Source organism: Plectropomus leopardus, chromosome 20 (genome assembly GCF_008729295.1).
Source record: "Plectropomus leopardus isolate mb chromosome 20, YSFRI_Pleo_2.0, whole genome shotgun sequence".
In the NCBI taxonomy this organism is placed as follows: domain Eukaryota; kingdom Metazoa; phylum Chordata; class Actinopteri; order Perciformes; family Serranidae; genus Plectropomus; species Plectropomus leopardus.
Window position 1 is genome coordinate 17,563,669 of NC_056482.1, and position 26,776 is coordinate 17,590,444.

Sequence of the window (26,776 nt, forward strand, 5' to 3'; positions counted from 1 at the left end):
ATACAGTTCACAATCTCCTAGATTTAGAGGACAGAACATTATGGGTATATGTGTGTAGTTAACAAGTTAAGGAAGCATTGTGCGGTTGCACGTTTGACCTCTTTCAAGAAACATATATTGATATTTCTTGGCCACGTGGGAGCAGCAGAACAATATTCTACACATACATATTAACATATTCTGACATGATAATTTTGCTATGTCTCATAGGCAAAATGTTGCTTTTTTGCACATTTAGCAGATGCAGTGCATGTGTTTGAGTTTTTGGCACCTATTGAATATAAGTTCAAAATAAGTTCTCCTTTGAGCCCTGATTTGGTCTCCGCCATCTCCTGATTCTGTCTCTCCATCTGCTTAATGTCAGTTAGTGAACAGCTTAGTTTTTTTTTGCTGAAGAAAGCTGCCAAAACAACAACAATGTGTTAAAAGAGGCTAAAAAGTTGCATAGAGGAGGGGGAGGGCAGAGTTGGGTTTGTCACTTTCATATTACAAATACAATAGACATTTGACCCATCTTTCACTAAAGTAGTTTGTGCCATGTCATTTGCAAGTCATGCACACTTTACACTTTTATTTGCCATTTAGAATACATTCAATGAACTTTTATATACAGAAATAGATTTTTACCACTTAAAGACATATGCATTTTATGATACATTTTATTGGGATTACTCATAAAGAGTATATAATCTGTCCCGGATACTTGTTTAATCTGAGTATTTGACTCAACCCCAGTATTTATTTGTGTGTGTTTGTTGTGAATTCCTTGCTTATTTAAACTGTAAATATTAAGTTAAAATTAGAAAAGTAATATTACAGTGCAGTGGTACACCACAGAAAAAAGAAAAGCATATACAACAAAAATATAAAAAGGGTGGATAAGGTATTGCACATGCCTTGAGAAAAACGTTAATACATTGGCACTGTAGAAATAATTATGATTAATCCATAATGTCTTGTGCATAGGTCTCTCTTGAAAAAATGACCCTGATCTCACTGAGATTGCTTATGTAAATAAATGATAAGATAAATGTGTTGTCATAGAAATGTTAAATGCCTTTGCAAAGTCTTCACTGGGTTTTCTCATAATTTTCTAACATATCATACAGCCACTCCTAACATGACGTTAACAAAAACTGACTCATAATTAATGTTTTCTAAAGCTGCTTATATTCATGATGATCAGAAAGGAATGCAAAACATTCGCATCAGCAGGATTATTTGCAAAATGTGTAGCTGTGATGTCGATGGTCTGAAACATGCAAAACCTCAGGTGATATTTTAAGGTGCAACGTTGTTAATCTACTATAAACACACTGTAGTGCATGTATACTGGAGGCAGGCCACCAGTATCTTTTATACAGTAAAGAAGAAATGGCTAAAATATTGACCAGGGAGAAGAGTTATTTTGACTTTTAGAAGTTTTGAGTGTGTTGATTTTTACCAACATGACTTATCACGAAGCTTAAAAAAAAAACCTCAATTTACTGCTCATAAAGTTTATTTTCCAGTGTCCATCGACCCTACAGTACATTATTCTGCTTTAGAGAGCTGCACAAGACATCAGAGATTTCGGTTCGGATCAGTCGGCATGATGTAAAAAGGTCTTTACAGACTAGTTTCCTTTAACATTTCCGCAGAAGTTCAACTTGACTTACCTCAGAAGTCATTCCTCCCTCTGCTTTTTCCTCACTTTCTCCTTCCGCCTCCCCCTTTGCACCTCCCTCTCTCCTGTGCTACACTCGACTCTCCAGTCTAGTGCCCTCCAATTACCGCTGTGGAGCTACTGGTTTGTTAAGATAAGTGAGGCGGCAGAGGAGATAGGCCTCCAATCTTAAATAAAACACACCAACTGCTGTGTCTCACCTCATTGCTCTCACTGGTGGGGACCGCACCGCTCCCGCCTACCGTACAGCCACTACAGGAACAGTCGTACGGCGGAGCTCATTTATATTCCGTAACAGTTTCATAGAGACCGCGGTTTTGAATTTACATGACATAAACAGAAACATTGTGCGATTCCCTGGCCAGACTTTGGAAGTTGTACAAAATGAATAAAATGTGTGTGTCTGTGTGGTTTTGGCTTATTTGTATTGGTGCCTCTGTTCCACCTCTCCTCTCCTTTTGTCAGTTGTTGCTTAAACTTTCTTTACTCATTTTCCATGGGGCTTTACACAGAAAAACCTCTGCAGGTGTTTGTCTGGAGAAAGTCGAACTCAAACCACTTGATGATGGGTCTCTCTCAACTCAAATCCAGTGATTCTGAACTTTTCAAAATCATTTCCTGCATATTGTTAAGATATTTATAGACTGAAACTTGCAAGAGAGGAATGCATGTGCCTGTAGGCTATATTTAACATAATTATTATATATACACTATATGGACAAAAGTTTTGGGCCACCTACACATTACACCTACAGGAGCTTTTATGACATCCCATTCTAAATCCATAGGCATTAATATGGATTTGGTCCCCCCTTTGCAGCTATAACAGCTTCCACTCTTCTGGAAAAGCTTTCTACATGATTTTGGAGTGTGTCTGTGGGAATTTTTTGCCCTTTCATCCAGATTTTACACACCTGTGGCAATGGGACTGAATGAAACACCTGAATTCAGTGATTAAGAAGTGTGGCCTTATACTTTTGTTCATATAGTGTATGTGTATATGTATATGTATATATATATAATTGTTATTCTTGCTTATGTATATCTTTCTTTTTCAGTGTTGTAGCTTCGCACACATATTTATATTATATATATATATATATATATATATATATTCTAACTTACATACTAGATTTATACATTGCATTGTAGCATAAGTTTTATATTTTACGCACTCAATACATTCAGCAAATTATCCATATTATAATTTAAATATTAACATATTAGTTCTGATTGTCTTTTACTGTATTTCTTCCATTTATATTTTTCCACACTTACATGCGAAACATACTATACATACTTCATTTTAAATATTTACACATTTACATACTCTGCTAATTATTTACTCTTACTTTAGTTCTATTTTTATATGCATGTGCTTCTACTTATTTCTGCTTGCGATAATTCTCTATGCCGGCATCAGAGCGACTGTAACGAACCACAGTTTCCCCCTGGGGATGAATAAATATTTCTGATTTCTGAGTTTTTAGGCCAGATTCAAATTCAGCCTCTTTTTTCTCTTTTCTTCTCTGCCACGTCCAGGTGTCAGAGCGATGTGAATACATGTATGTAAATGGGAAGGAGACGAGAGGGAAGAGCAGGGTGATGCTCAACTTTACTTACGGTTTCCTGAGTGCCCAGCTGGAGATGAGTGTATGGATGCCCCGCCTGCCATTGCAAATCGATGTGGCCGACCCAGAACTTAGCCAAATCAAAGGCTGGAGGGTCCCGGTTACTACAGGCAACAGGAGGTAAGGCCGGACCAGTTTCATTGCTACATATATGTTATTGCTATAGTTCTCGTCATTTTGATTCAGAGGGTACCACGTTAATTGAAAACAGAGACATATTACGGTGCTGTTATACTTTATGAGTCAGATTTACTCCAGTGGACTTGTCCCAAAAACCTACCAAGACCAGAACATCCTATGTCAAGACAATGGTGATCCTGACCGTCCTAACTAATGATGTTCAGCTGTAATACTGTACCCTGAAGGGTGTGAAGGTATTATTGAGGCAAAACAACATGTGTTTAGTGTATTCAATAAAGTTTAAGGAGAAATAAATAATGTGGTGCCGTGAAACAGGATGGCTGGTGCACAATGTTGTTGAAGTGAAATGTTTAATTTGAGCTTAAGCTCCAAAATTGTTCTCTGATCTCTGAGCAGTACTCCTGGCTCTGCAGGTATCACTTTGGATCCTTAATTTATAAGGATATGTGGTGCAAAAGTGAGAACAGTGCAACTGTTTTCACAGCCAGTACAAAGAAACGGATTTACATGCAACAACATATAACAACATACAGATACACTCCGTGACGACATTAATTCTTTCTAAGTCGTTATAGGTAAAAGTACAAGCCATGTAAGTGCTGTAGGAATTTAGGAAAAGTGCAGAATGAATATGAGATATTTTCTAGGAAATATTTGTTTGTTTTTTTTTTGTTTCGTGACAAATGAAATGTCATAAAAGTGAGCTTTTATCCCCTAACAACCAGTCATTGTGTTATGCAGCTGACTCTGTAGTGATACTTAAAAGGAGAAAGCATTAGTTGCAGTGATGTACATCGAGTTAGACCTACAAGAAATCTTTTTTTTGGTGTAGTTTATTATAATCGGCTTTGTTGACACAGTGTCAGAGGGATGTGGATTCAGCTGTATGGTAATTTTTGAGTGTGTAGTTAGTGGTGGTGTTGAATTACAGCACATTGAGAGGTGTGTTTCGAATATCCGTCTGCATAGTGGTAATGCAGTCAGTCATAGAAACATCACATTTGGTTCAGTGCATTAGTGGGCAGGACGCTGCAGAGCCAACACAGTTGCCCTGGAGACAAAGGTTAGTGGAATTTCACTCAATACTTACAGTAAAGTCATTTTTTTTTCACTCAATACTAATGATGATGGCCAACTGTTAGTTTTCTCCAGGGTAAAAAACTCTTTGATGCTTTCATTTCCCAAAACATTCAATACCCACAAAAGATTAGAGGTCAAAGATGTGAAATTTCTACAGCGACTGTAATGGCCAGTGTCTGCGAGTGTGGAATCTTCTGGGTGAAGCTTGTGTTGCTGCTTGTGTTGGATGTGTTATATATGTGGCAGAGAAACAACTGGAATTTCTGTCTAATTGGTAGCAACAGAACAGACTGGGGGCTTCATACACAAAATGTAAATTCTGTAGTTTTGTGTGTACCATCAGGTCGCAACAGATTATGATTTGCAGTAAAGTTCCCACTATTATTTTTATCTCTGCTGGATTCAAAATGCATTGAACAAAAATATGAATGCAACACTTTTTTTTGCTCCAGTTTTTCACAAATTTTAAATTAAAGATCTCGATGTTTTTATGCATTCAGTACATATATTTCTGTCAGATTGTTGCTAATTTGTTATAATCTGAGTTAGTGAATACGTCTCCCTTTCCAAGATAATCCACCCACCTGACAGGTGTGGCATATCAAGATGCTGGTTAAAGAGTATCATTACAACACAGGTGTGCTGTGAGATGATCATAATAAAATTCAACTCTAAAATGTGCAGTTTAATCACACAGCACAATGCCACAGATGTTTTTGGGTTTCAGGGAGCATTCTGACTGTAGGAAGGCACAACCAAAGAATTTCTTCACAAACCATCAGGAAGCGTCTCGGGAAAGCTCATCTGCAGGCTCATTGTCATCATCAGGGTCTTGACCTGACAGCAGGTCATCATCAGAACCAACTTGTGTAGTTGTGAGGCTGATTGGATGAACTGCCAAATTCATGGAAATGACTTTGGAGACTTCTTATGGTAGTGAAATGAACATTCATTCTGTGCCATTGTCATGCTGTCAGATGTATGGATTATCTTCAAAAAGAAGTGCTCACTCTTTTATTTGAGTGTTTTATGTAGTTTCACAAAGATAGACAGAAAACAGTCCATGATACAATTGTGCCCACTTTCCTCAGCCCACTTAAGCTCTATACAACCACCCTCTACCCAGTTGTGTGAGTATATTCAAAGAACTAGACAAAATAATCAGTCAGGAATAAGTAAGAAAATAGACAACAACAACAACAAAAAATGACTGACAACAACAAAAGAAAGAAGAAAGGATGAAAGAAAAAAAATTCAAAGATTTACATGATTTGATTGACATTTTGATAACAAGGCAGTTGTTCCATATTGCATTACAATTTGCACTGGGAATCTTAACATTAAAGTATATGGCCACAAAAGACAAGTGCCTTATAGCACAGCATTATCTACCAATAGCACCTGAAGCTGCCCTTCTTGCTATAAATTTATTTGCGGCAGATTATATCTAATGACATGTAGTTTGACAATTCATGTAACCAATCTAATAATGTAGAAGGGCGATTAGATTTCCACCGACACAGATATTTAACCAATTTGCAATCAAAATTTGTAGGGGGGGGGGGGGGGTTGCATTTACATTTTTGTTCAGTGTAGCATGAAATAAACTTGTAATCACACTGACACTAACAGATACAAAATAACAAGGTATAAGTTGATGTTAATTAGCTGCCTGGCAACCCAATAGAAAGTGTATCGCTCAAGGGTGATCACAGATCAAATAGCAAATTTGAGTAACCATGGCAAATATTCTCAACACTAAAACTTCAGTCTTTTGTGTTTAAGTGTTTTTGGCGAGTAAAAATAAAAGCATTTAAACAAACCGCTAATTCTGTGAATGATTGCTGATGTTTAAAAGACTTGAACTGAAATTGAAATAAGCAGTTTATTCTCTGCAGGTTGAACTAATAATAACCTCGTGAGATGGACAAAAGGATTGAGAAACGAGTGAGTTTGCTGTTTAGTGTGGAGTCACACTTATTTAATTCAACAGCATCTCCATCACATGTTAAGCTCTGACCTTAGGCTATATAATAATGATGTTTATTTGGACTGCAGCACCTGACAGTCGCGTCCTGCCTGCAGTGTGAAAGAAAATCCACCAGCCCTCAAGCACACCTGTGGTGCGGTGCGTGGCAGACCAGCTGTGCTTACGATAATTATACAGAATGATCATTGCTGAGGGGTTTGAGGATGGTTCACAGCTTAACCTCCATCCCCCACAAACAAACCAATCAGCTGTGGAATCCTGGTTAATTTAGCTCAAATTCATGTAGAGGAAAGGTCACTCAGCAAATGTTTTGTGCCTTTTTTCGGCATCAACAATCACACCACTCGTCTCCATTGTTTTTGAGTTTCCTAGTCTCTCTGCTGCACAGTAGAATCACCATTTAGAAGTTCACATCACAGACACTACATAACACATAAATATATGCATATTTTTGTGAATGATTGTCATGTCTTTTACCCATGATTCAGCCATCATAGTTTGACATTTTGTGAAATACACTTATTTGCTTTCCCAAAGAAGATCGTTACTACTTTCATGCCTGTTTGCTAAATATGAACTTATTTTGAACTTACTTTAGCTTAGCATAAAGGCTCAATACAGTGGGAAGTCACCAGGCTTGATCTCTTCAGGTAAAAAAAAAAAAAAAATCGATGAGAGGCACAGCTGCTGCAGAAGCGAGTGAAAGCAAACTGAAAGCAGAATGAACAATTAAGTTTCACTTTCACTGCCCCTGGTGTTTTTCTGCTCCTTCTGTGCCTAGAGTGTGGTGCACTGAATAATCAAACAGTATATGTATTCCAGTATTGCTCCTAATGAACGGTCCAGGTCCAAAAGTATGAAATAAATATAGATAGATTGTCTTTGTGCGTCAGGTCAACATGGGACAGTGAGGAAGAGGAGGAGATGAGGAAGGGCAGGGGTTGCATGCTGCAGTACCAGCACTCGACACTGAGGGTGCTAACGCCATTCGTAGCGCAGGCTGACGCTGAGGTGCTGCCTGACCCACTGACCGGGGCAGAGCCTGTTGAGTACTTCCTGGGTCCTGATTGGAAGGTAAATATAAAAGTCATTACTGAAGTGACTTAAAAGGACAGTTTACCTCAAAATAAAAAAATTTATATTTTTTCCTCTTATCTATAGTGCTATTTATCAATCTCAGTTGTTTTGGTTTAAGCGTTGGTCATAGAGATGTCGGCCTTCTCTCCTCTGTGCACTCAGCTTGTAGTGCTCAAAACTGAAAAAAAAAAACAAAAAACATTTGAGAAACTTTAAAGAAATGTCTTTTTCCAGAAATAATGACCAGTTTACTCAAATTAATCCACAGACCCTGCTGTGATTAGGTTTATGTAGGAACTATTTTCTTTCTAATGAACTAATGAACTACCCACTAACCGTATCAAAGTGCAGAAGGAAGCATGCATGTACTGCTAGCTGGTTTCTGGATAAAGACATTACTGTTTAGTTTTTCAAATGTACTTTTTTGGTGCCTTAGGCTCCACAAACTGAGTGCCATCTAGTTTTATTTTGTTTAAGAGAAGGCAGACATCTCTATGACTGTAATTTTCAACACTCAGCATCTCACACCAAACTAATCTAAGTTGATAAAAATCACTAAAGGTATGTGGATAATAAAGGAAATTGATTTTGGATTGAAATGTTCCTTTATCTAGATTTTTCAGACAGTATTTTCATGTATTTTTTTCTCTCTTTTGATCAACAGGCGGATGTGACCAAGCTTGTACGTTCTTTTCTAAAAGTGGCTGATCCTGATGTAGCCAGGGTGCAGGATGGGGTGGTATTGCAGGGACGCGCTGTGGGCTCTACCACTGTGCAGGTGAGCCGTGGTGTTTATGTGTTTGTGTGTGTGTGTGTGTGTGTGTGTGTGTGGTTTCAGCACGTGCAGTGCATGCTATAATCGTGTATATCCATCTGCAGTTTGGATGAGGTTGTACTCATTGCAGGTGCTGTCCCCTCTGACTTCATCGGTCCTGGCTGAGAGGAGCATCAGGGTGGTGGATGATAAAGTGAGTGTGACAGAGCTGGGGGTGCAGTTGGTTTCTGGACTCTCTCTGTCACTGCAGCCCAGCCTGGGGAGCAACAGGGCCATTGTCGCCACAGCAACCACACGGGAGATGATTACGCAGCTCAAACAGGTAAGTAACTGGAAAATTGTAACACACAAAGCATAAAACTGTGGGGCACGGCTCAGCTGTTTGTGATGGTGCTCGTCTCTTTTTACGCCCGTTAGTTTTCCAGTTACTCTTTTTTAGCCTCGCAACATAACCCGTGGAGGACCATTCAACAGGGTGTGAAAATCTGATGGGACAAGACATCAACAAAAGAAGTGAATCATACAGTATAGAGCAGTGTTATTTCAACCTACTGCCCACAGGCCAAATCTGGCCCTCGATATGGTACTGGGTGGCCTCCTAACCATTCTAATACATGATATAAAATAAAGTGATTCACACTGGGAATTTTTGTACTTTCTGCATAGAACAGCATTAACACAGAGCTTGTTTATTAAAAAGTTGCCAGTGGAGGATCCCCCAATCTCTGATAGAGGTCTGAACTAAACCGCCAATGTCCTTAAATCCTAAAAATGTCTTAAAATCCTAGAAAATGTCCTGAAATCCTTGAAAGGTCCTGATATCCCAAAAATGCCCTAAAATCCCAGAAATGTCTAAAAATGTCCTTAAATTCTAATAATGTCCTAAAATTCTGGAAATACCCTTAAATCACTGAAACGTCCTAAAACCCTAGAAATGTAAAAAAAATAAAATAAATTAAAAAACATCCTTAAATCCTAGAAATGTCCTAAACTCAGATTAATGTCCTAAACTCAGATTAATGTCCTAAAATCCTTGAAACGCCCTGGAATCCTATAAATGTCTGGAAAACCTAGAGATGTCACAAAGTCCTAGAAATGAAAATATGTAAACAAGGACAGATAACATGAAGAATGCCATGAACTGAATTCTGATATTTAACAATCCTAATATTACTTCAATACACTGAACAATGTCCTCGTTCTTTAAATCACTGACTCTCTTGCTTTTAAAACTTACCGCCACGAGAGCACCTCTCAGTGTCTCCCCCATAGACAAGCCTTCATTGGAGGACTTATGTAAGAGTGGAAACACAAATGCTAAATTCAGGTTGCTATAGGCTGTGATTTAATATCAAAAGTGGGAGCCCCCGCAATGCGTTTTTGTCTGCATTTATTCTAACCATGTAGTTATTTATTGGCGTTTTAACAAGTAAGCTGTTTCCTCTTGCTACCAGCGCAGCTATGCTTTTGCCGATGTGTGCAAAGTCTTAAAACATCCCCTTTTTTTCTTGTTCCTTAAAAATGTGGGCATTTAACAAGCAAGCCGGTGGTATTCATCACTGACTACCACTGACAATTTCCCTCCTTTTATGACCAGCATGGAAACACTCAGAGATGCATGTATAATGCAACAGCAGGAATAACATCATCATCGTCATGGACCTGTGTTTTAGGACCAACACGCTTCTTGCACTGTTAGCAGATTAGAAAAATGATTTGTGCTGCTGCCCTGTGATCGTCCCGCTTGTAAATCAAACCTTGTACATAAGACTAAAGTACTCATATTAATATTTAGATTTTGGATTTAGCACTTAATCATAGAGTGGCTTGAGCCAAATGCATCACCTACATTGATTTAATTGATTTGATTGAATTTAATTTTAATTTAATTTGATTAGATCCTCAATCTACTGGGTTATATACATGTGCCCTGAGAGGATGTTGTTAGGATGTTATAGGAGTAGTTGTTACCAGCAGGGAGACAGCTTGATTGCATCACTATTTTAAGGCAGCAGTGGTTATGCTGCAAGAATGTCAAGTGTTTGGCAAGACATCTGTCGGGAGAGAATTGTTACACAGTGCTATGTTCAATGAAACATTTATTTGTTGTATTAGGGTGCAGTGTGTAAAAGTAATAGAAAGTGATCATGTAAAGAATCAAAAGGCTCTGAATAGAAAGGAGAAAGGATCCCTCACCTGTTGTTCAGAGAGGTGGTCGGAGGTTTAAAAAACTCAAATCTGGATGGACACGATAGAGACAAGACATTTTGAGACACAGTTTTGAGAGAAATTTGGCAACCCCGAATAAAGGAATGAAAAATCAATCTTGTGTCTGGAGGAAAATTTTGGCATCTCATACTGTAGTTGGAGATGAAAGTATGCACTGAACTCTGCTGGAATAATACAGTATTGTAGAATATGCCACTTGTGGGGTCCACAGAGGAGTCTTGGCTTTCAAGTAGGAATATCTTTTGTAAAATGTCTTCTCATGTTTGGACAAAGAAACTTTGTACTATACCAGTCGTTCTCGACCTTTTTCATGTCAAGCACACCTCAGTTGATGCACAGTAGGACACAGGTCCTTTTTGATTTGCTTCAAGGACCTCCATCTGAAAAAAATTAGGTTGTTAGGTATTATTAGGGGTTGACCGATATTGTTTGTTCGCGGCTGATAGCGATATCAGTAGTTAATGAGACCGATAAAAGATATTTGGAACCAATATGCATTTACAATAAAAATGACCTTTCTGTCAATATTTAGAATCTGGAATATAACAAAGTCCAACACAAAACTTTGTTTATATGCCTTTAGAAAATGTTTAATCAAAACTGGAACTTTCAACATCAAATACAGTAAGTTCCCACCAACTTTGTTTATAAAGGCAAATTAAAATTTGAATTAAATAAAATTTTACCTGAGGTTTTACAGACTAAAAGTTCCTCCAATGCTGACACACACACTAATTTTATTGGCGATCATTAAAATGAAACAGTGATACAGATAATCTGCTAAATGCAAAATATGAGCCACGATAATCAGCCAGGCCGATAATCAGCCGACCCCTAATTAAGACCAGAGTTCTGTATTTGTCAACTGCAGTCGAGAAGATAGCTGTGGAGAAAATGTTACGACTTTTACTCACCTTGGACTCAATTTTATAGTGAATCAAATAGTGAAAATAAGCTATTTCTCATTTTCTGGGGAGCTCCCTTTAGGGACACTTATAATAATAATTCTGTGATACCGTGAAACCACAATATTTTCTGAGTTGGTTGTTCTACTGTGGAAATCTCATATTGTTGCAACCTTAATACTTATGAAACATAGAATATAACATATCCATGGTTTGCAAAACTGTACAGTGCCAACATTTTCTTCTGCAACTGGGCTGGATAACCATATTTCCTTGAACAGTTCCCACTGTTATTAATTTTGCTTCACCACGTATATTCTTTTGAATAGCTATAGATGTGCTGGGGGAAATTTGGCAATAGTAACCAGTGATCGCTATTTTATTGTGAAACATTAACATTTGTAAGCACTGCAGGATGAGTGTCTCACCAAGATGAATTTCAACTTGTTCAAGCTGCACTTTAAAGACCAAAAGCAGAGAGAAAAAAAATCCTATGTTAGGTGATAACAACACTATCTCACATTCATTTCAGTTTCCTCCAGTGATGTTATTTCTGCACAGGGAGCAGAAGCGGTAACACCACAAACAATATCATTCAAAACAACTTTTTTGTAAACCCTCCGTGAGGGGAGCTTAAAATTACACTTTAAACTTGCCATGATAAAATAGTGTGCTATTAAAGTATCCTAAATGTATATTCCCCAGCAAAGACATAACAGGATTCTACAAAGAGAAGCTGAATTATTCTAATTGCCACAACTGTGCAGATTTGCGCAACAATCACCTTAAGGGTGTAATAATATTTGTGTTTTCTCTTTGCCTCCCAGAATGTGAACTCATTGTGTTCACAGCTCTGACCATCATCTGTGGTTCCCATGCTGTGTGAGCGAGCGGAAGAGGCAGACAGGGTGCACAGATGATCATTTTAAAAGCTCACTCACACATTTAGCCATGGCAGCTTGCCCATTTTAAACCAGCTCCCTGACGCAGGCATGGGGCAGCAATTAGGCGGTCTATAGCTGCTGGAGCGACAGCTCACTTTACCTACAGTACGCTGTCGCCGGGGCTGCTCTGCCCCTGCCAATAACACACTGTTGGAACCATGCCAGTGCAGATGACCAGCCAATTGTGTCTGTGATGGCAAGCTGTTAATGTTCTGCTCAGGGCGATTCATAATGTATTCAAACCCAAAATATAGGTTAGGTCTGTGGTGACCCAGTGGCTCACATTAGCAACAGGAAATAGGTCATTATGTATTCATGTGATTGGATTGGCTCTTAACATGACCCTTGTGGTTGTACTTTTTTGTTCAGAAAGAACTTCCATTTTTTCCTCCACTCTCTATCAACTTTGGTTGAATTATGCTTCATAGTCTAACTTCAATGGACTATAATCTATGGAACAATAGCACCCTACTGAGTGTAATCATAAAGAGATTAGCATAGGCAATTTAGTGCTATTAACAATCATGGGAATGTAGCACTCAGTGAAAGCCGGGGGGGGGGGGGGGTATTGATTGGTGTGTGCTGACCTCCTTTTTACATATGAACTCTTTATTGCTCAGTTATCACAGTCTCTTTCTTTCTTTTGCTCTCTATCTCAAATTCGAATTTCATATATAAATACTTTTATGAGCATGAACAAACGTGCTATCACCGAAGCAGTTCAAAAAAGTTTACAAAAATTAATTTTACACATATTACATACATTCATTCATTATTATATTATTTATGAAATTCATAGATCAATCAATCTTTCCGTCACTCTACATCTCTCTCTCTCATACACATACACACACACATCCATACACACATACATACATACTTACATGCATACATACACGCACACATACACGCACGTACATACATACAGATGTATCTTGTCTGTTTAGCTGTGACATGTACTGACATGGTGCTGACTCTATTTCCTCCAAGCAAATGTTGCATTTTAATCTGGTCAGAGTGTATCAAAATATTGGAGTTAACTTGTCATTTTTGTGAAGAACTTTGTTCTAATATCTAAATATGAACTACATTGTTGCAGGAAATGTTGCTCTGTCTCCACCTCTCTGGACCCAGCAGCTGACCACAGAGCTGACACAGTCTGCCTTCTCCAGGCAGTCAGCTCTGTATGTGTCTCTTGGTCTCTGTGGCCAGGCAGTGGTCACTGAGTCTGTACAAAGTCAGTGTCTTTCTCAGTTTCTGATCTGTCAGGGCACTCAGATAGTTTGCTGTTGTGTTTGTCTGTTTTGATCCAAAAAGCATTGGTTTTGAGATTTTTTGAGGTAGAAGTCCAATAGTTGATGTAGTTTTCTTCTCTCTCTCTCTCTCTCAGGAAGCAGTGGTTAGCTGCTGGGTCCAGTTCAGTGATGGCGCAGTCTTCCCATTGGAGCTGTTTGACCGCAGTATATACTCTCTGACGGTCTCTACCCCAGATGAGGGGGTGGCAACAGTACGCCGCACCCCACAGTCCACTTTTTTAGTAGCGCAAGGCGAAGGTGGAGGCCAGGGGGCGGTTGTGAGAGTGGAACTGAGAATCTGTGAGGAATGTCAGAAGTCCAAGAGGAAGAGCAAGCTGGCGGTGGGCACTGGGCTCCTCCGAATGAACTTCCAGAGTAACAGCAGAGTCGTAGCAGGAGGAGGAAGCGCCAACGAAAATAAAGATTTTGACGGTGCATCAGAATTGGTAGGTGTGCTTAAAACGACAGTGACTTCACAGCAGTCTGTCACAGATATGGATAAATGGTTGTTAAGAAGCACAGTAGTTGACCAGCGAGAGTCCACCGTGGCAGAAACTACAACCTCAACCACATTTTCAACAAAATCCATGCAGCCGCAAATCATATGGATTGGAAGTACAACTAAAGCTACAAGAGATATCACATATACTGTCATTCCCACAACTGCCACTACAACTATGAGCACTGCTCGACCTATAGACACAACAGTGGGTTTAGTTATTAAAGAAGAAGGGCAGAAGAGAAGCTATGGAAACGTGCTCGGAAACCCCAATTCGCCACTGAACAAAGACATTTCTAAACAAGAGCTGACCCCAAAGAAGGAGCCTCCCAAATCTAAAACTCCAAAAGTAATCGAGAGTGACCTCATTAGGACATTCAAAGCTATGTCGGACATGGAAATTGGCATGTATGCCTTAGTGGGGGTCTCCTGCATAGCTATTTTTGCTTTTTTGCTCAACTGTGTTTCGTATAACCTCTGTTTCCGGAATCATAAAACCCCCATACAGGCTGGCCCGCCGCCCATTGGTGACCCAAAAGATCACAAGCATGACTGGGTGTGGCTGGGGAGCAACAATCACAGCACTCCTGCACCAGGCGCCCCGGCTCAAGAATCCACGCTAAAACATGAGCCTCATGGCCCTCTGGAGTCCCGTCACTCCATAGACTCCATTGGCCACCACGGCATGGAGAGCACCCTGCCCACTGTGAGCGCCGCACCCGCCGTTCCCGAAAGAACTGCCACCCTGGGCCGCAGCCGGACCAGCTCCCAGCAGCAGCAGTTTCAAGGAAAGGCGATTGACCCCATGGTGAACCGCTCAGCCACCTTGCTGGCCCGGCCACATCGCAGCGAGCCGCTTCATTCTCCCACCAGTAAGCGGAACCAGGTCCAGTTCACCACCTTTACCACGCTGGACATCAAGCACCTGGCTGCGCTAAAGAAGAATGGCGTTGACTTAAACTGGGCCAACCAGCAGACACAGGCTCCTGTCGAGCCCCAGACACCCTTACCTGACATGCCGTGGCCTGTAGTCAAACCTCTAGGAGAGCCGCAGTGAGTTTTTTGGGTATGAATGAGTAAAAGAGAACAAAAAGCAAGTTCTAGTAGTGAATGTCTAAAAGAGAAAAAGCTGACTTATGTTTTTTTTTAATAAATAACTTTAGAGGATGTATTTATTGAGATTAGATAATGGACATTTTATATTGAAGTATGCGCTTGGTGAAAGCCTGTAAATAAATTATGTAATGGTGTACCCATGATGAGCAAAAGAGATACTGTGTTGATTTTTAAATATTAAAAGCATGAATTTACCCTGGAAATGCAAGATTCTTCTGCTCTGCAGATCTGATATTGTAAATATACATATAGCTAACTTATTTCTACATTTATAACTCAAAAGAAATTAATTTTTATCCCTTCTCACTCTTCTACGCTCCTGTTGCCCCTGTAGAAACTACTCCAGATATTGCTAGTTGTCAGGGTAAATGCAGTATACGGGAGGGATTATTTCTTGTAAGTAATTCTATTCTTTTCCAGCCTTTTTATATTTTTTTTTCTTGGATTCCTCCAGAGAATACCTGAAGAGTCTGTGCAATTTGTCAGAGAATATGCAACGTTTATCAAGTTATTTTGAGCAATCTGTCACTGCAGTCTGTGCCAGATATTTATTCAAATCAAATGCACACTATGCAAATATAGTCTGCGCTGCGTTTGAAGTGGACATTGTTTCTGAATTTTTTAACAAATTTACCTTAGGCTTCAGGCTCCTCCTGGGGGGCTGCTTCTACAATTTGTAAAAATGTCTAATCTTGACAGAGCAATACATATTCAACTGTAAGGTTTTTCAAGTGTGAATGGAAAACAATGATGCCTTTTCTATGTAACAATCTCTTATTTTGAAACCAAAATGTGATGTGTATTTCCTACAAGATCCTATCAATAAAGAACACAAAGATGCATTTCTTCTAGTTGGATTTAATTTAATCATTGTTTCTAAAGCCTTAAAAATAGTAAAGTATCATTCATAGGGAAGCACAGTGAATGGTTTGGATTATAGGCTAAAGCTCTGCTATGAATCAGTCGGATTTGATTATGTTTAATCACTTCTGAATGTGATTTAAGGCTGATGTCATCATTCATTCAGCGAAATGTCAGACTGACAGCAACGTACTTGATGTGCTTGCCAATATTTGGATTCTGTGCTGCTGCACGAAATAACTGCTACACAGAGAGTCAGAGAGAGATGGGAAAAGAAAGTGATCCTCATTTGGTGTTTTGTGACAGTGTCCCCAAAGAATTACAGGTATTTTATCAATGGTGGAGGTTTTCATATGATAACTCAAGGCTCATTTGTCTATTTTTCCTCCACCCTCCCTTCCTTTGTCTCTGAGGTGACCACAGCCCCACTTCTCAAAATTACATTCTGGGAGCTGTGATGCGGAAACAGCGTCCCCATCTTAAAGAAGACCCAGATTATCTGATGCCCTGCACCTCAGGAATTGGCAGCTGTGGATATGACAGCAAGCGTCGTCTCTCCCTGGTGCACAACAGCATCGGGTGGATTTAGACTGTTGATAAAAGCAATTTTAATAACTTTCTCCCAAATTCTCTACCTAGAGGCCCCAACGTTTTTTGTGCGAGTATAAACTCTCTCTGCTTCCCAGTCGATTTATCTGTCCGGCAGCAGTAGGAAAAGTAAACAAACTTGCCTCGGAGATAAGCAGTGATTCAAAGCTGTCTCTGCGGTGCATCGTGGCCCCGCATCTTTGATTGCGGACCCAGCATATCATAGAAGACGCTGAATTCAGAACTCAAAAGTTCAGACACAGTTATGATTAAGATATAAAAGCTGCACAGTTTGTATGACAACAATGGGGGAACAAAATATGTCTCAATGTGCTTTTCCACTGAAATGCTGTTGCTTTTCTTGATTCCTCAGACACTCAAATTCATCCTTTATTCTCCCCCATGTAATCTGACCACAATCCAAATGGTCTATGCTGTCTTTGTGAAGTATTTTGCCTCAAGAGTGTAGGTTTTGTTTCAACATTGGTGGGGAACACATGAAATTGGAGTTTGGGGGGTCAGAAAGTTTTGAGCATTGATTAAAGCATTGTGAATTTGACAACATGTTTTCATTACAATACATCAATAAGTCGGTGGACTATCACATCTAAGTAGGATACTTGATATCCTTCTTGCTTCTATTTTGGATGCTCTCGGGCTTCATGTCATTTCATGTTTACGTAATGGACATGTCCTTACAAAATGCATTTTCATTTTTACAGGAAGTGTGCAATCTCTACATGTTACATGCATACTGTCTTTTTCAAAATAAAGGTAACACACTTTGCTTTAAAGTTTATTTCCTTAGGCTTAGGTAGCAAGAGCACATGATTAGGTTTAGAAACATCATGGATTGGCTGGAATCTGTTTGACCACTCTGCCTTATTTGGACTTTCTTCCTTGATAAGTTGTGTTGTTGCCAGCTGCCTCTGATAATGATAATCCTGCTGCATAACAGAATGCCTTGAAAGGTGACTCTTTGCATCCATTTTGCAATGTGCCAGTGCCAAAGGCACTGACAAAGCGGGAATATTTGATGAGTTGGGTTGTTGCCCTCTGCCTCGAATATTGATTAACCTGGTGCACATCATACCACTATGAAAGGTGCCTTTGTGCTTCTGTGTCTGGTGCATGTCCACTGACAAAGCAGAGGTATTCGACAAGTTGGGTTGTTGCCTGCTGCCTTTAAACCTGATGTGCCTGGTGCATATCATACCACCGCAAAAGGTGCATCAGTCCATCCGTGCTTGACCCTGATATCCACTGACAAAATGGTGGTATTTTACGAGTTGGGTTTATTGCCCGCTGCCTCTGAAACTGGCATGCCTGGTACACAACATACCATAAAGAAAGGTGCCTCTGTGTGTCAGTGTCTGGCACAGATGTCCACCAACAGAGCAGTGGTTTGGTTGTTCGGTTGAGTTTGGTTGTTTCTCAATCCATCTAAATGAAATCTACACCCATGCTCGACTTAATCACAATACTGGGAGGATCTTCAGTTAATCAAACTCATCATGCAAGCTTTGGCTGCAAGAAGAGTTTGCTGGGAAACAGCATAATGTAGTATAGTTCTAGTTACATTATTTTGGCAATGATCCACTGGGGCCATAGATGTGGCAGTTAGGGCTAATTTGCATATGATGAAGTATGCAGATCATGAACCTTGTATGTTTGTCTTGCAAACAACAAGACAGGAGTAGAGTCCCTCGGTATCATTACAGCAGGATCTCTAATCTGGAGCATCAGCTTCCCTATTGACAGATTTAAGGGATTGGGGTCATTGTGTTGGAGGATTAGTGTGCATTAGTGGACCCTCTCCATGGCACACTCCTGATAATGTAGGCCAAAAGAGACAAGGTCGCTTCTTTCACAAGGCTGTTTTCTCACAGGTTGGACTCAAATGATCACAGATGGAGGCAGGTGTTTGTGAGAAGGTGTGGCTGCAAATAGAAAAACTCACTTGTGAGAATGCACTGCAGTCGAGATGCTACTCTCAGCCATTGTGCAGTCTGTTTAACTGAGTGAATCTAAAAAGTACTGTAACTTGATTTTTAAAAGAGAACACACACACACAAAATGATAGGCAGACAAAGTTAGAAGAAAGGAGACAGGCACTGAGAAAAGTCAGTCCTGAGATGAATAAGACGAGATAGGTAACGCTCATATCACAGGTGGAGGGGAACTCAGACTGTATGGCAGCTCATTAAGACAAAGTACCTCGTGCTTCCCCGCTGTACTCGTCGCTGTCATTGCTTGTCAGCACAGTGACATTGCTCTGCGTGCATCATAAGATAATGTCACCCAATTTTACAAAGAAGGGGACAAAAAGCAGAGAAGTTCTTTGTGTTAATGAGACAGATGGGAGAAAACAGCTTTGTCGGAGCAGTAGAAGGAACAGCCTTAATTGGCAAAAGATGAAGTAGTGAGAGGGCAACAGGTAAAGATTATGGTCACAATACAGGAGACAATATACAAAACATATCATGGTGGCCCTGAGAGCTCAATGCACTGCAGATAGACAAAAAAGAAGAAACATATTCACCAGTTTAACAACACAAGCGCAGCATTTAAAAAACATTCAACAACTTAAACGACACAAGAAAACATCACCTTCATGTCAGACAGAAACACCAATCTCAAGTCACAAGAAAACAATATCTTCATGTCACAAGAAAACAATATCTTAATGTTACATGAAAACATCAGCCTCACAACACAGAAATACATCAGTTTCAAGTCAGAAGAAAACCTTATCTTCATATCACACAAAAACATTAACTTCATGTTAAACAGGAATGTTACATTCCATGTTACAGGAATACATCAAAATTCCCGCCGCAAGAAAACATCAACTTTACATCACAAAACATCAATTTCAATTCACAAAACCAATACTTCACAACTCATAATAACATTAACTTCTTGTCACAAGAAAGCAGCTTAATGCCACACAAAAACCTCAACTTCACATCATAAGAAAACATCAATTCTGCACTTAATTAATTGTAATTAAAGGTAATTCGCCATAGACAATGATTAAGATCCTTGCGAAGTTTTGCTATACCAACATGAGCCTTAGGGTGACTTTAAAACTTTTGTGATGATCCAACTTTTATCAAAATATCCAGTTCAGGACCAAAATGGTGGACAGGCAGCCAAGATATGCTAAAAAAAACATACAGTAACAAATAACTATAGAAATTCAGAGGCACAGCATGGTTAAAAAATAATAATTATTAATTAATCAATCTATTAAAGACATTTCCACCATATATTGATGCAGAAAAAACAAAAACTGATGCTTAAACATTCACCAGAAAAGCTAGTTTACTGATGTGTTACTCTATCAAACTACAATGACAGAAAGACATAAAACATACAAGTGCAAGGACATTCCCTAGAAGTGACGGTCAAAATGGTACGTTTTTACTCTCATTCAACACCAGGCATTGTGGCACACATTAGCAAAGTGAGAGAGAAAGACAGAGTGGTTTATACAAAAGAAGCTCTGACAGGCTTTAAGTGGTTTCCTTTTCCTTTAAAATAGAGAGTGAGATGAGTTTGGGTTGAAACAAACTAACACCAAACATGCTGCAAGGCCAACAGTTGTTCAGGTTTGGTCTACATTAACAACCATCAATAAAACCACACACTGTCCTTCTGCTTATTTTGTACAGACAATCGTGTCCCTGTGCATGGGTATAATTTGGAACTAGTTGGCTGAGAGGAAACATCCTCGCAGGATAACAACATCTTTTTAATGCTTTCATTAGGTATTTATTATAAGAGAGGAGGAGATTTTAAAAAGTTGGAAACAACAACAAGAAACAATTTGGTATTGTAAGCAGCTTCTGAATATGGTACAAGGATGTTATCTGTCAATCGTTTAATCACCTTCTGATATTTTTGACCCATTACGCATATCAGGGTTGATTTTTATCTGGCAGGAAAACACACTGATAATCTATAATGAACAATATAAAGGATATATTTGATATAATATGAATGATCTGATCATGATCAATTATAAAAATAGGCACAGAGTGCTTCCACAATGCTTGTCAATTGTGTCTTAACAGAGAGAGTGGGAGAAACGTGCTGACACAGACAGACGTGCACACCAAGACGCACACACACTCAGACACACAGACACAGACACACAGCCAGAGACACACAACCAAGCAGGGACAGAGGAGTATTTTAGCAGCAATACCATCATGTCAGTTGCGGCGGTAATCAGGAATGAGCTGCTCCGCTAATTAGTGATTAAGTAGCGATCTTCACTGTATATATCTGGCACTTATGCCCGTCTGACCAATCCTGAGCAGTGTCATTAATTGTGAGCACACCGACTGGCACACACAGTTTATGACATCAAATCCCCCTTTAATAGCATCACATAACTAACTAAGATCAAACTTGTCAGAGAAATGAACATTTGAACATATATACAATGGTGTCTATACAGTGAACTACCTAAAATGACGAATTGGCTTTCAAAATGTTTTGGCTTCACTTTTGGAGAGCTACAACTTTATGTAGAGTATATGGCTGACGCAGCTTGTCTACTGTCTGTCAGCAAGCCAGCAGAAAATAATATAAAAGGCATAAGACATTAAAATGTAACCACATTTAAATGAATAGCTCTTTGAAATGGTCACACTGAGTTAGTTGAGCACCAGAATAAAAGGAAAGACCTTTTGTAGTCTATTTTACAATATGTTTCCCTTAAAAAATAACAATTTGGTTACCAGTTAATGGGTGCTGGGCTGTTCCAAGTAAATTTATCCAAAACTGACACCTCAAGTGAAAAATGTAATTTTTTTGGCAGGCTACTATGCAGGCATAAACAAAATTTTTGTCAGACAACAGAGGGTGTGCCATAATACCATAATATATAAAATCTCTCATAGTGTACTTCACAGGTTATTCTTTGTTGGTGCAAAGCATGTCACAAGTTTGTAACAGAGAAATGTTTTGATCCTCATGACTTATTGTCATTCATTAGTATAACAATCATCTTTGTGCAAAACACACCTGCAGCAAATTAAATTCACAAAGACAGCTTTGCTAAAACCCAGTTTAAGAAAATCTGAGATTTTAAAGGAATATCATTTGCAAAAACAATTGATAAAATCTGCCACAAACTTCACAGTAGATTACACAGCTGTGACGGGCGGATTAAAATAGTCTACGGGAACGGGGAGTGTCGCATTTATAGTAATCCTGCCTCCACAGATGTCACAAGTCTTTCACACATCACAGCAGAGTTTCTTTCACCTCCAGCACCTCGCCTCTATAATCTGAATTTATTTTCTTTATTGTGTCGCACAAAAATAAACCCTGTTTGGGGAAGCCATGAAGGACTTTTTATGCCTTCTCATTAAAATCATATTGGTTTATTGCTGTTTGGGCCCTTTTTTTTTTATTCACATGCTGCAAAGTTGTAGCCAGAAATAATAGTGTTGGCACCTTCAAGAAAAATGAAATGATGGGACTGCATAGCAAGTCAGACGCACCATGGCGACATTAAAGGTGTTTGTAATGGAATAGTTGTATTCATCCCTGAGATAGCTGCAGGCGCCCGTCTGGCTTCGCAGTTACTTTTCCACCTCATTTCAGATCTGAAGAGCAGTGTGTGTGTGTGGGTGTGTGTGTGTGTGTGCCAGAGAGAAATGCACACACACTCACACTTGCAAAGCGAGTGTGCCTGTGTCTGACTGTGTGTGCCTGTGTAGGTGTGGGTTAAGGATGAAGGTAAAAAAGACAGAGCCATTTTTTCAGACGCAGCAAAAATAAGCAAAACATGACAGGGTGGCACGGACGGTGTGGTAGAGTTTCTTGAAGCTCACACAGATGTATCAGACCGATGTAATATTTCTTCCTTTTTAGCTGACGGACATTTTGAAGCAACAGTGAGCATCACTGTTTCATCTTCAGTCTGCCCATTTGTTTTGGAAATGTGGTCTCGTATACAGCAGACAGTTCTCCATAACCAGACCATTATTTCCCACCCATTCATTCTTTGTCTCTCTGTCTCTTTCTCTTCTACTTGATTCTTTACTTGCTTCACACTTTATACACATGCTGCATTCATCTTGCCTACAGCCCTTAAACAAAGACTGCCTGTCTTGCTATTTTCCTCACTCCTTTTGCTTCCCTCACACCTGCCACTCTCACTGTATACTCTTGATATTTGTTTCCCCCTCAAGTTTTTTGCTGACACTGTGTTTTCCTCTGTCTGCGGAATATCTCAGTGTCAGAGACAAGGTGAAACTACAAGATTTAGGAGGCATTCCTATTTCAATTGTCAATTGCAGGAACAGTCTTTTTTTTTTTTTTTAAATAAGTTGTAACAACATTTGTTTTTCAAAATAAGTAACAATTTAAAAATGGCAGATGATGAATCAATGTGATAAAAGGAAAAACCAACTTAAGGTGTCTTCGTTCTTGGAGTTGAGACAGCTTCCAGCTCCTTGGTAAATGTTAGTGTTTCACAGCCTTTTACCCAAAGGGACCCATTTCTGTCAATAAGTAAAATATGATTGAGTGATTAAGTTGAATATTTTATGGATATTTCATGTTTTATTCAGTTCACAACAGTACAGTGCAGAGCAGCTGATAAACTGTTCAATTAACCTAAACTGAACGAAAAAAAGGATGTTTGTGTGATATTAGCAATTTTGAGGAATTTATGTACATATGTCTAATGCAAAATTAGTCAATTTATTTTTTGAGTATGGTTTGTGTATCGGACTTCACCTCACCCTTATCCAGTGAGATTTAAGCTCAAGTTTATATCTTGAATAATAGTTTGAACTTAAAAGATGATAATTTCATTTAGTTTTTTTTCACAGAAATAAAAAATGTTGACATATAGGCCTACTGTATATTTTTAAAAAACTTGTCTAACCCCCCCTTCTGTGAAGCTTTGGCGACCCCTAGAGAGGGTCAGGACCTGCAGATTGGCAAACACTGGCTAAGAGGCCACAAGTTCCCAGATCTCTAGGAATAAACAAAATTATTTGAAAAAAGAATCCATCACTTGTTGTTTTCATGATAGTGATGGAGAGCTCTGTTTCTCTCTTAAACTGTAGGTGCAATTCCATTGTGATCTGGTGAGTATGAAGACCACAGCATGAGACTCACATGTTTATTCTTTCATTTTTGATCATTAGTTTTTCTTAATTTACTAATTAACTGCCACAGATCCCAGACTCAAAAAATCAGACTCTGTATATATAAAAAAATATTATCCTAAGTATTGATTTCTTGTGAAAAAAAAAAAAAGAAACAAAACTAAATGCTTACAGCAAATGGAGACCCGATGTCTTGGCTGTTTGCCCATTCTAACAAAAACAACAGCCAAAGTGGTTTGGCCCGGTTTGTTTTGATTGACATAGTTTGTGGTGAAACATGGCATTGTGAATAAGGTTATTTGTAAAATAAACACATTTAAACAAATAAAGGAATGACCTGATAAAGAGTGATAAACTCTGGTGTTTATAAAAAGCAGAATAGATGATAGTTCTTTTTTTTCATTATTTGACAATATTGGGTTCACTTTCACTACTTTTTTTGTGGCATAAGAAAATATATATTTTTCATTTATGAAATTTAACATATCATTATACACATTACTCTCCCTTTCTTTCTTTCTCTCTCTCTCTTTCTATATATATATATGCAGTCATGAAATTAGAAATAATATGTATAAATAATTAATATGGAAAAAACTACAGGAAGATTACTGTACTCTATGTTGTGTGTGTTTGTGTGTTGTGTCCTCCAATAAAAAAAAAAAGTCAAATAAATTTAAAAGAAAAATAAAAAAAGATTTCTGATCTAATCTGATGTTTCCCCCCACATATTATGGTTATAATTAATATTCTTTCCACGTTTTATAGATTTGATAATTACTTAAATATTTAGGCTTATTTAATGTTGGACTTTTCGGGTCTCCATGGCACACAGCTCAGTGCACGCACTATTTGACGTCCTCACGTTGCTGCAACATATCAAACACACCTGATTTCAATATTGCGGGCTGGCAAACTGTAAAACATGTACTGGTGGAATGCATCCCTGGATTTTATATCTTCCGCAGGATTACTTTAAAACTGACTGACCTGTGAGTGACAGTAAAATGCCGCAAGACATCAAGACTGCCGAAAATCTCAAAGACGAAGAAGAAGAAGCAAAATAAGAAGCAGGAGAAGACTATGGCGGGCTGTTTAAACCACCGTACGCCTGCGCACAGCTGTTGTAACGGACACCTCGTTAACTAAAAGTTATTTTAACGTTGTTGGACATAATAACACTGCGGCCTTTAGTGCAGCATTTAATGCATAAGTTATCTTCGGCGTGCTGGCTGCGCTGTTGAACACCTGTTCAAACCCACAGTGGAGTTTCTGGACTTCTGAGATAAAGTGCGAGAGATGACAGCTGACTTCGATCAAGGTATGTGCCTGCCGTTTTTTAATATCTGCAATGATGTTTTGGCTTTGCTTTCTTGTTGTTTGTGTGTTTGGTGCATCAGTGCTGCTGGCTGCAGTGCTTGTTCTGTGATGCTGGCTGCTAATTTCTGCTCTTTGCTTCTGTCAATCGTTTCCTTATGTGCAGTTTAAAATTAGTTGCTAAGTATTAATCCAGTTCATGTTGTGGTTGAGCTGATTTTCACTTTTTTTGTGTAGCAGGTGTGCTGTTATGCTTTCTATTTTTTTGGGTAGGCCTACCCTGGCATGTTGTTGTCTTCGTGTTAAATTGTTTTTTGGCTTATTCAACCTTGGATGCTCCTCCTATTATAGCATATTTTTTGTCAAGTCCTATATGTGCACTGTTTGCATTGATATTGGCAGCTAATTGTGGTTAAGCTGGTCTTTGCTTTTTTGTTTAGGAGATCTGCTGTTATGCTTTCTATCTGTTGAGTGTGTATTCATGTTGTTTATGTGTGATAATATTTTTTTTTGCCTATTTCTACCTTGGTTGTTGCTTTTCTTGTGTTGTTCTTCCTACAGAGTTTTAAACATGACTGCATTCCCTTTACATGACTAAGCTCAATTGTTTTCCCATCATATCAGTTTGTCAATCTTAACGATTAATGGATTAATTGTCACCTATTAGATTAATCACCAGCTACTTTTGTTCTGGACTTTGTTTTGAATAATTTTTAGGGAAAAAAAGAAGGAAAAATTCTCTGCTTCCAGCATTTTAGATGTAAAAATATTTTCTTGTCTTTTCTTTTACTCCTTTATGACCATACAATGAATATTTTGGGGTTGTAGGATGTCATCTCTGGCTTTGGGTAACGCCTGTTGACATTTCCCACCATTTTCTGACAGTTGATAGACCAAACAACTAACCGATTAATCAAGAAAATATTTAAGAAATTTATCAGCAGTCGAAGTTATCATGAGTTGCAGCCCTATTAAATAATAGTATTTACATTTTCTTTGCCCACTAGACTAACTATTGAGATATTTTTAAATGAAAAACAATATGCTTATTTGACAGCTTGCTTTACTGTTTGTCGTATTCAGATGTAAACAGTTGATATCCTGTTCTTCTGTTTTTACACAGAGCTGCACTCATTGCACTTAGTCAGTGCTGCTTATTATACATTTAAGGAGAGCTTTCTGCTCTTTTGTGATATGCTGTTAATAATTATCAGCTGCATAGCTGAAGGGCTTCAGCCTGCTGGTGCTGCTGCTGCAGTGCACTGTGCAGGTGCATTGCTGGGTTTAGATTTATCCCTGTCAGGTCACTAGATAAAATGCTCCTCTTGTGGTCTGAGGTGCTCAGCAGGTGCCTTGGCACACAGCGGTTGGTCTCAAATACTGTAGTCGATGAAAGCCTGTGTTGGGATCTGTCACAAATGTGGTTTGTGTGTGTTTACTATTGTCCTGAGCTTGTGGGTGGTGATGAGGTCAGAGCAAAGATGCCAAATCACTCCTATTCTTGTGTTTGTTGTACTGTGTTT

General features: G+C 38.9%; 1 protein-coding gene across 1 annotated transcript in view; it reads left to right on the forward strand.

The window, feature by feature from the left end:
* si:dkey-1d7.3 (transmembrane protein 132D) overlaps positions 1 to 16,182 on the forward strand; it is a 42,697-nt gene extending 26,515 nt beyond the window's left edge. Inside the window, 5 exon segments of the mRNA XM_042509923.1 lie at positions 3,209 to 3,417; positions 7,402 to 7,582; positions 8,250 to 8,363; positions 8,491 to 8,682; positions 13,829 to 16,182. Of these exon segments, the coding sequence (XP_042365857.1) occupies positions 3,209 to 3,417; positions 7,402 to 7,582; positions 8,250 to 8,363; positions 8,491 to 8,682; positions 13,829 to 15,289 (2,157 nt within the window). The 3' untranslated portion in view covers positions 15,290 to 16,182.
* The last annotated feature ends 10,594 nt before the right edge of the window (positions 16,183 to 26,776 follow it).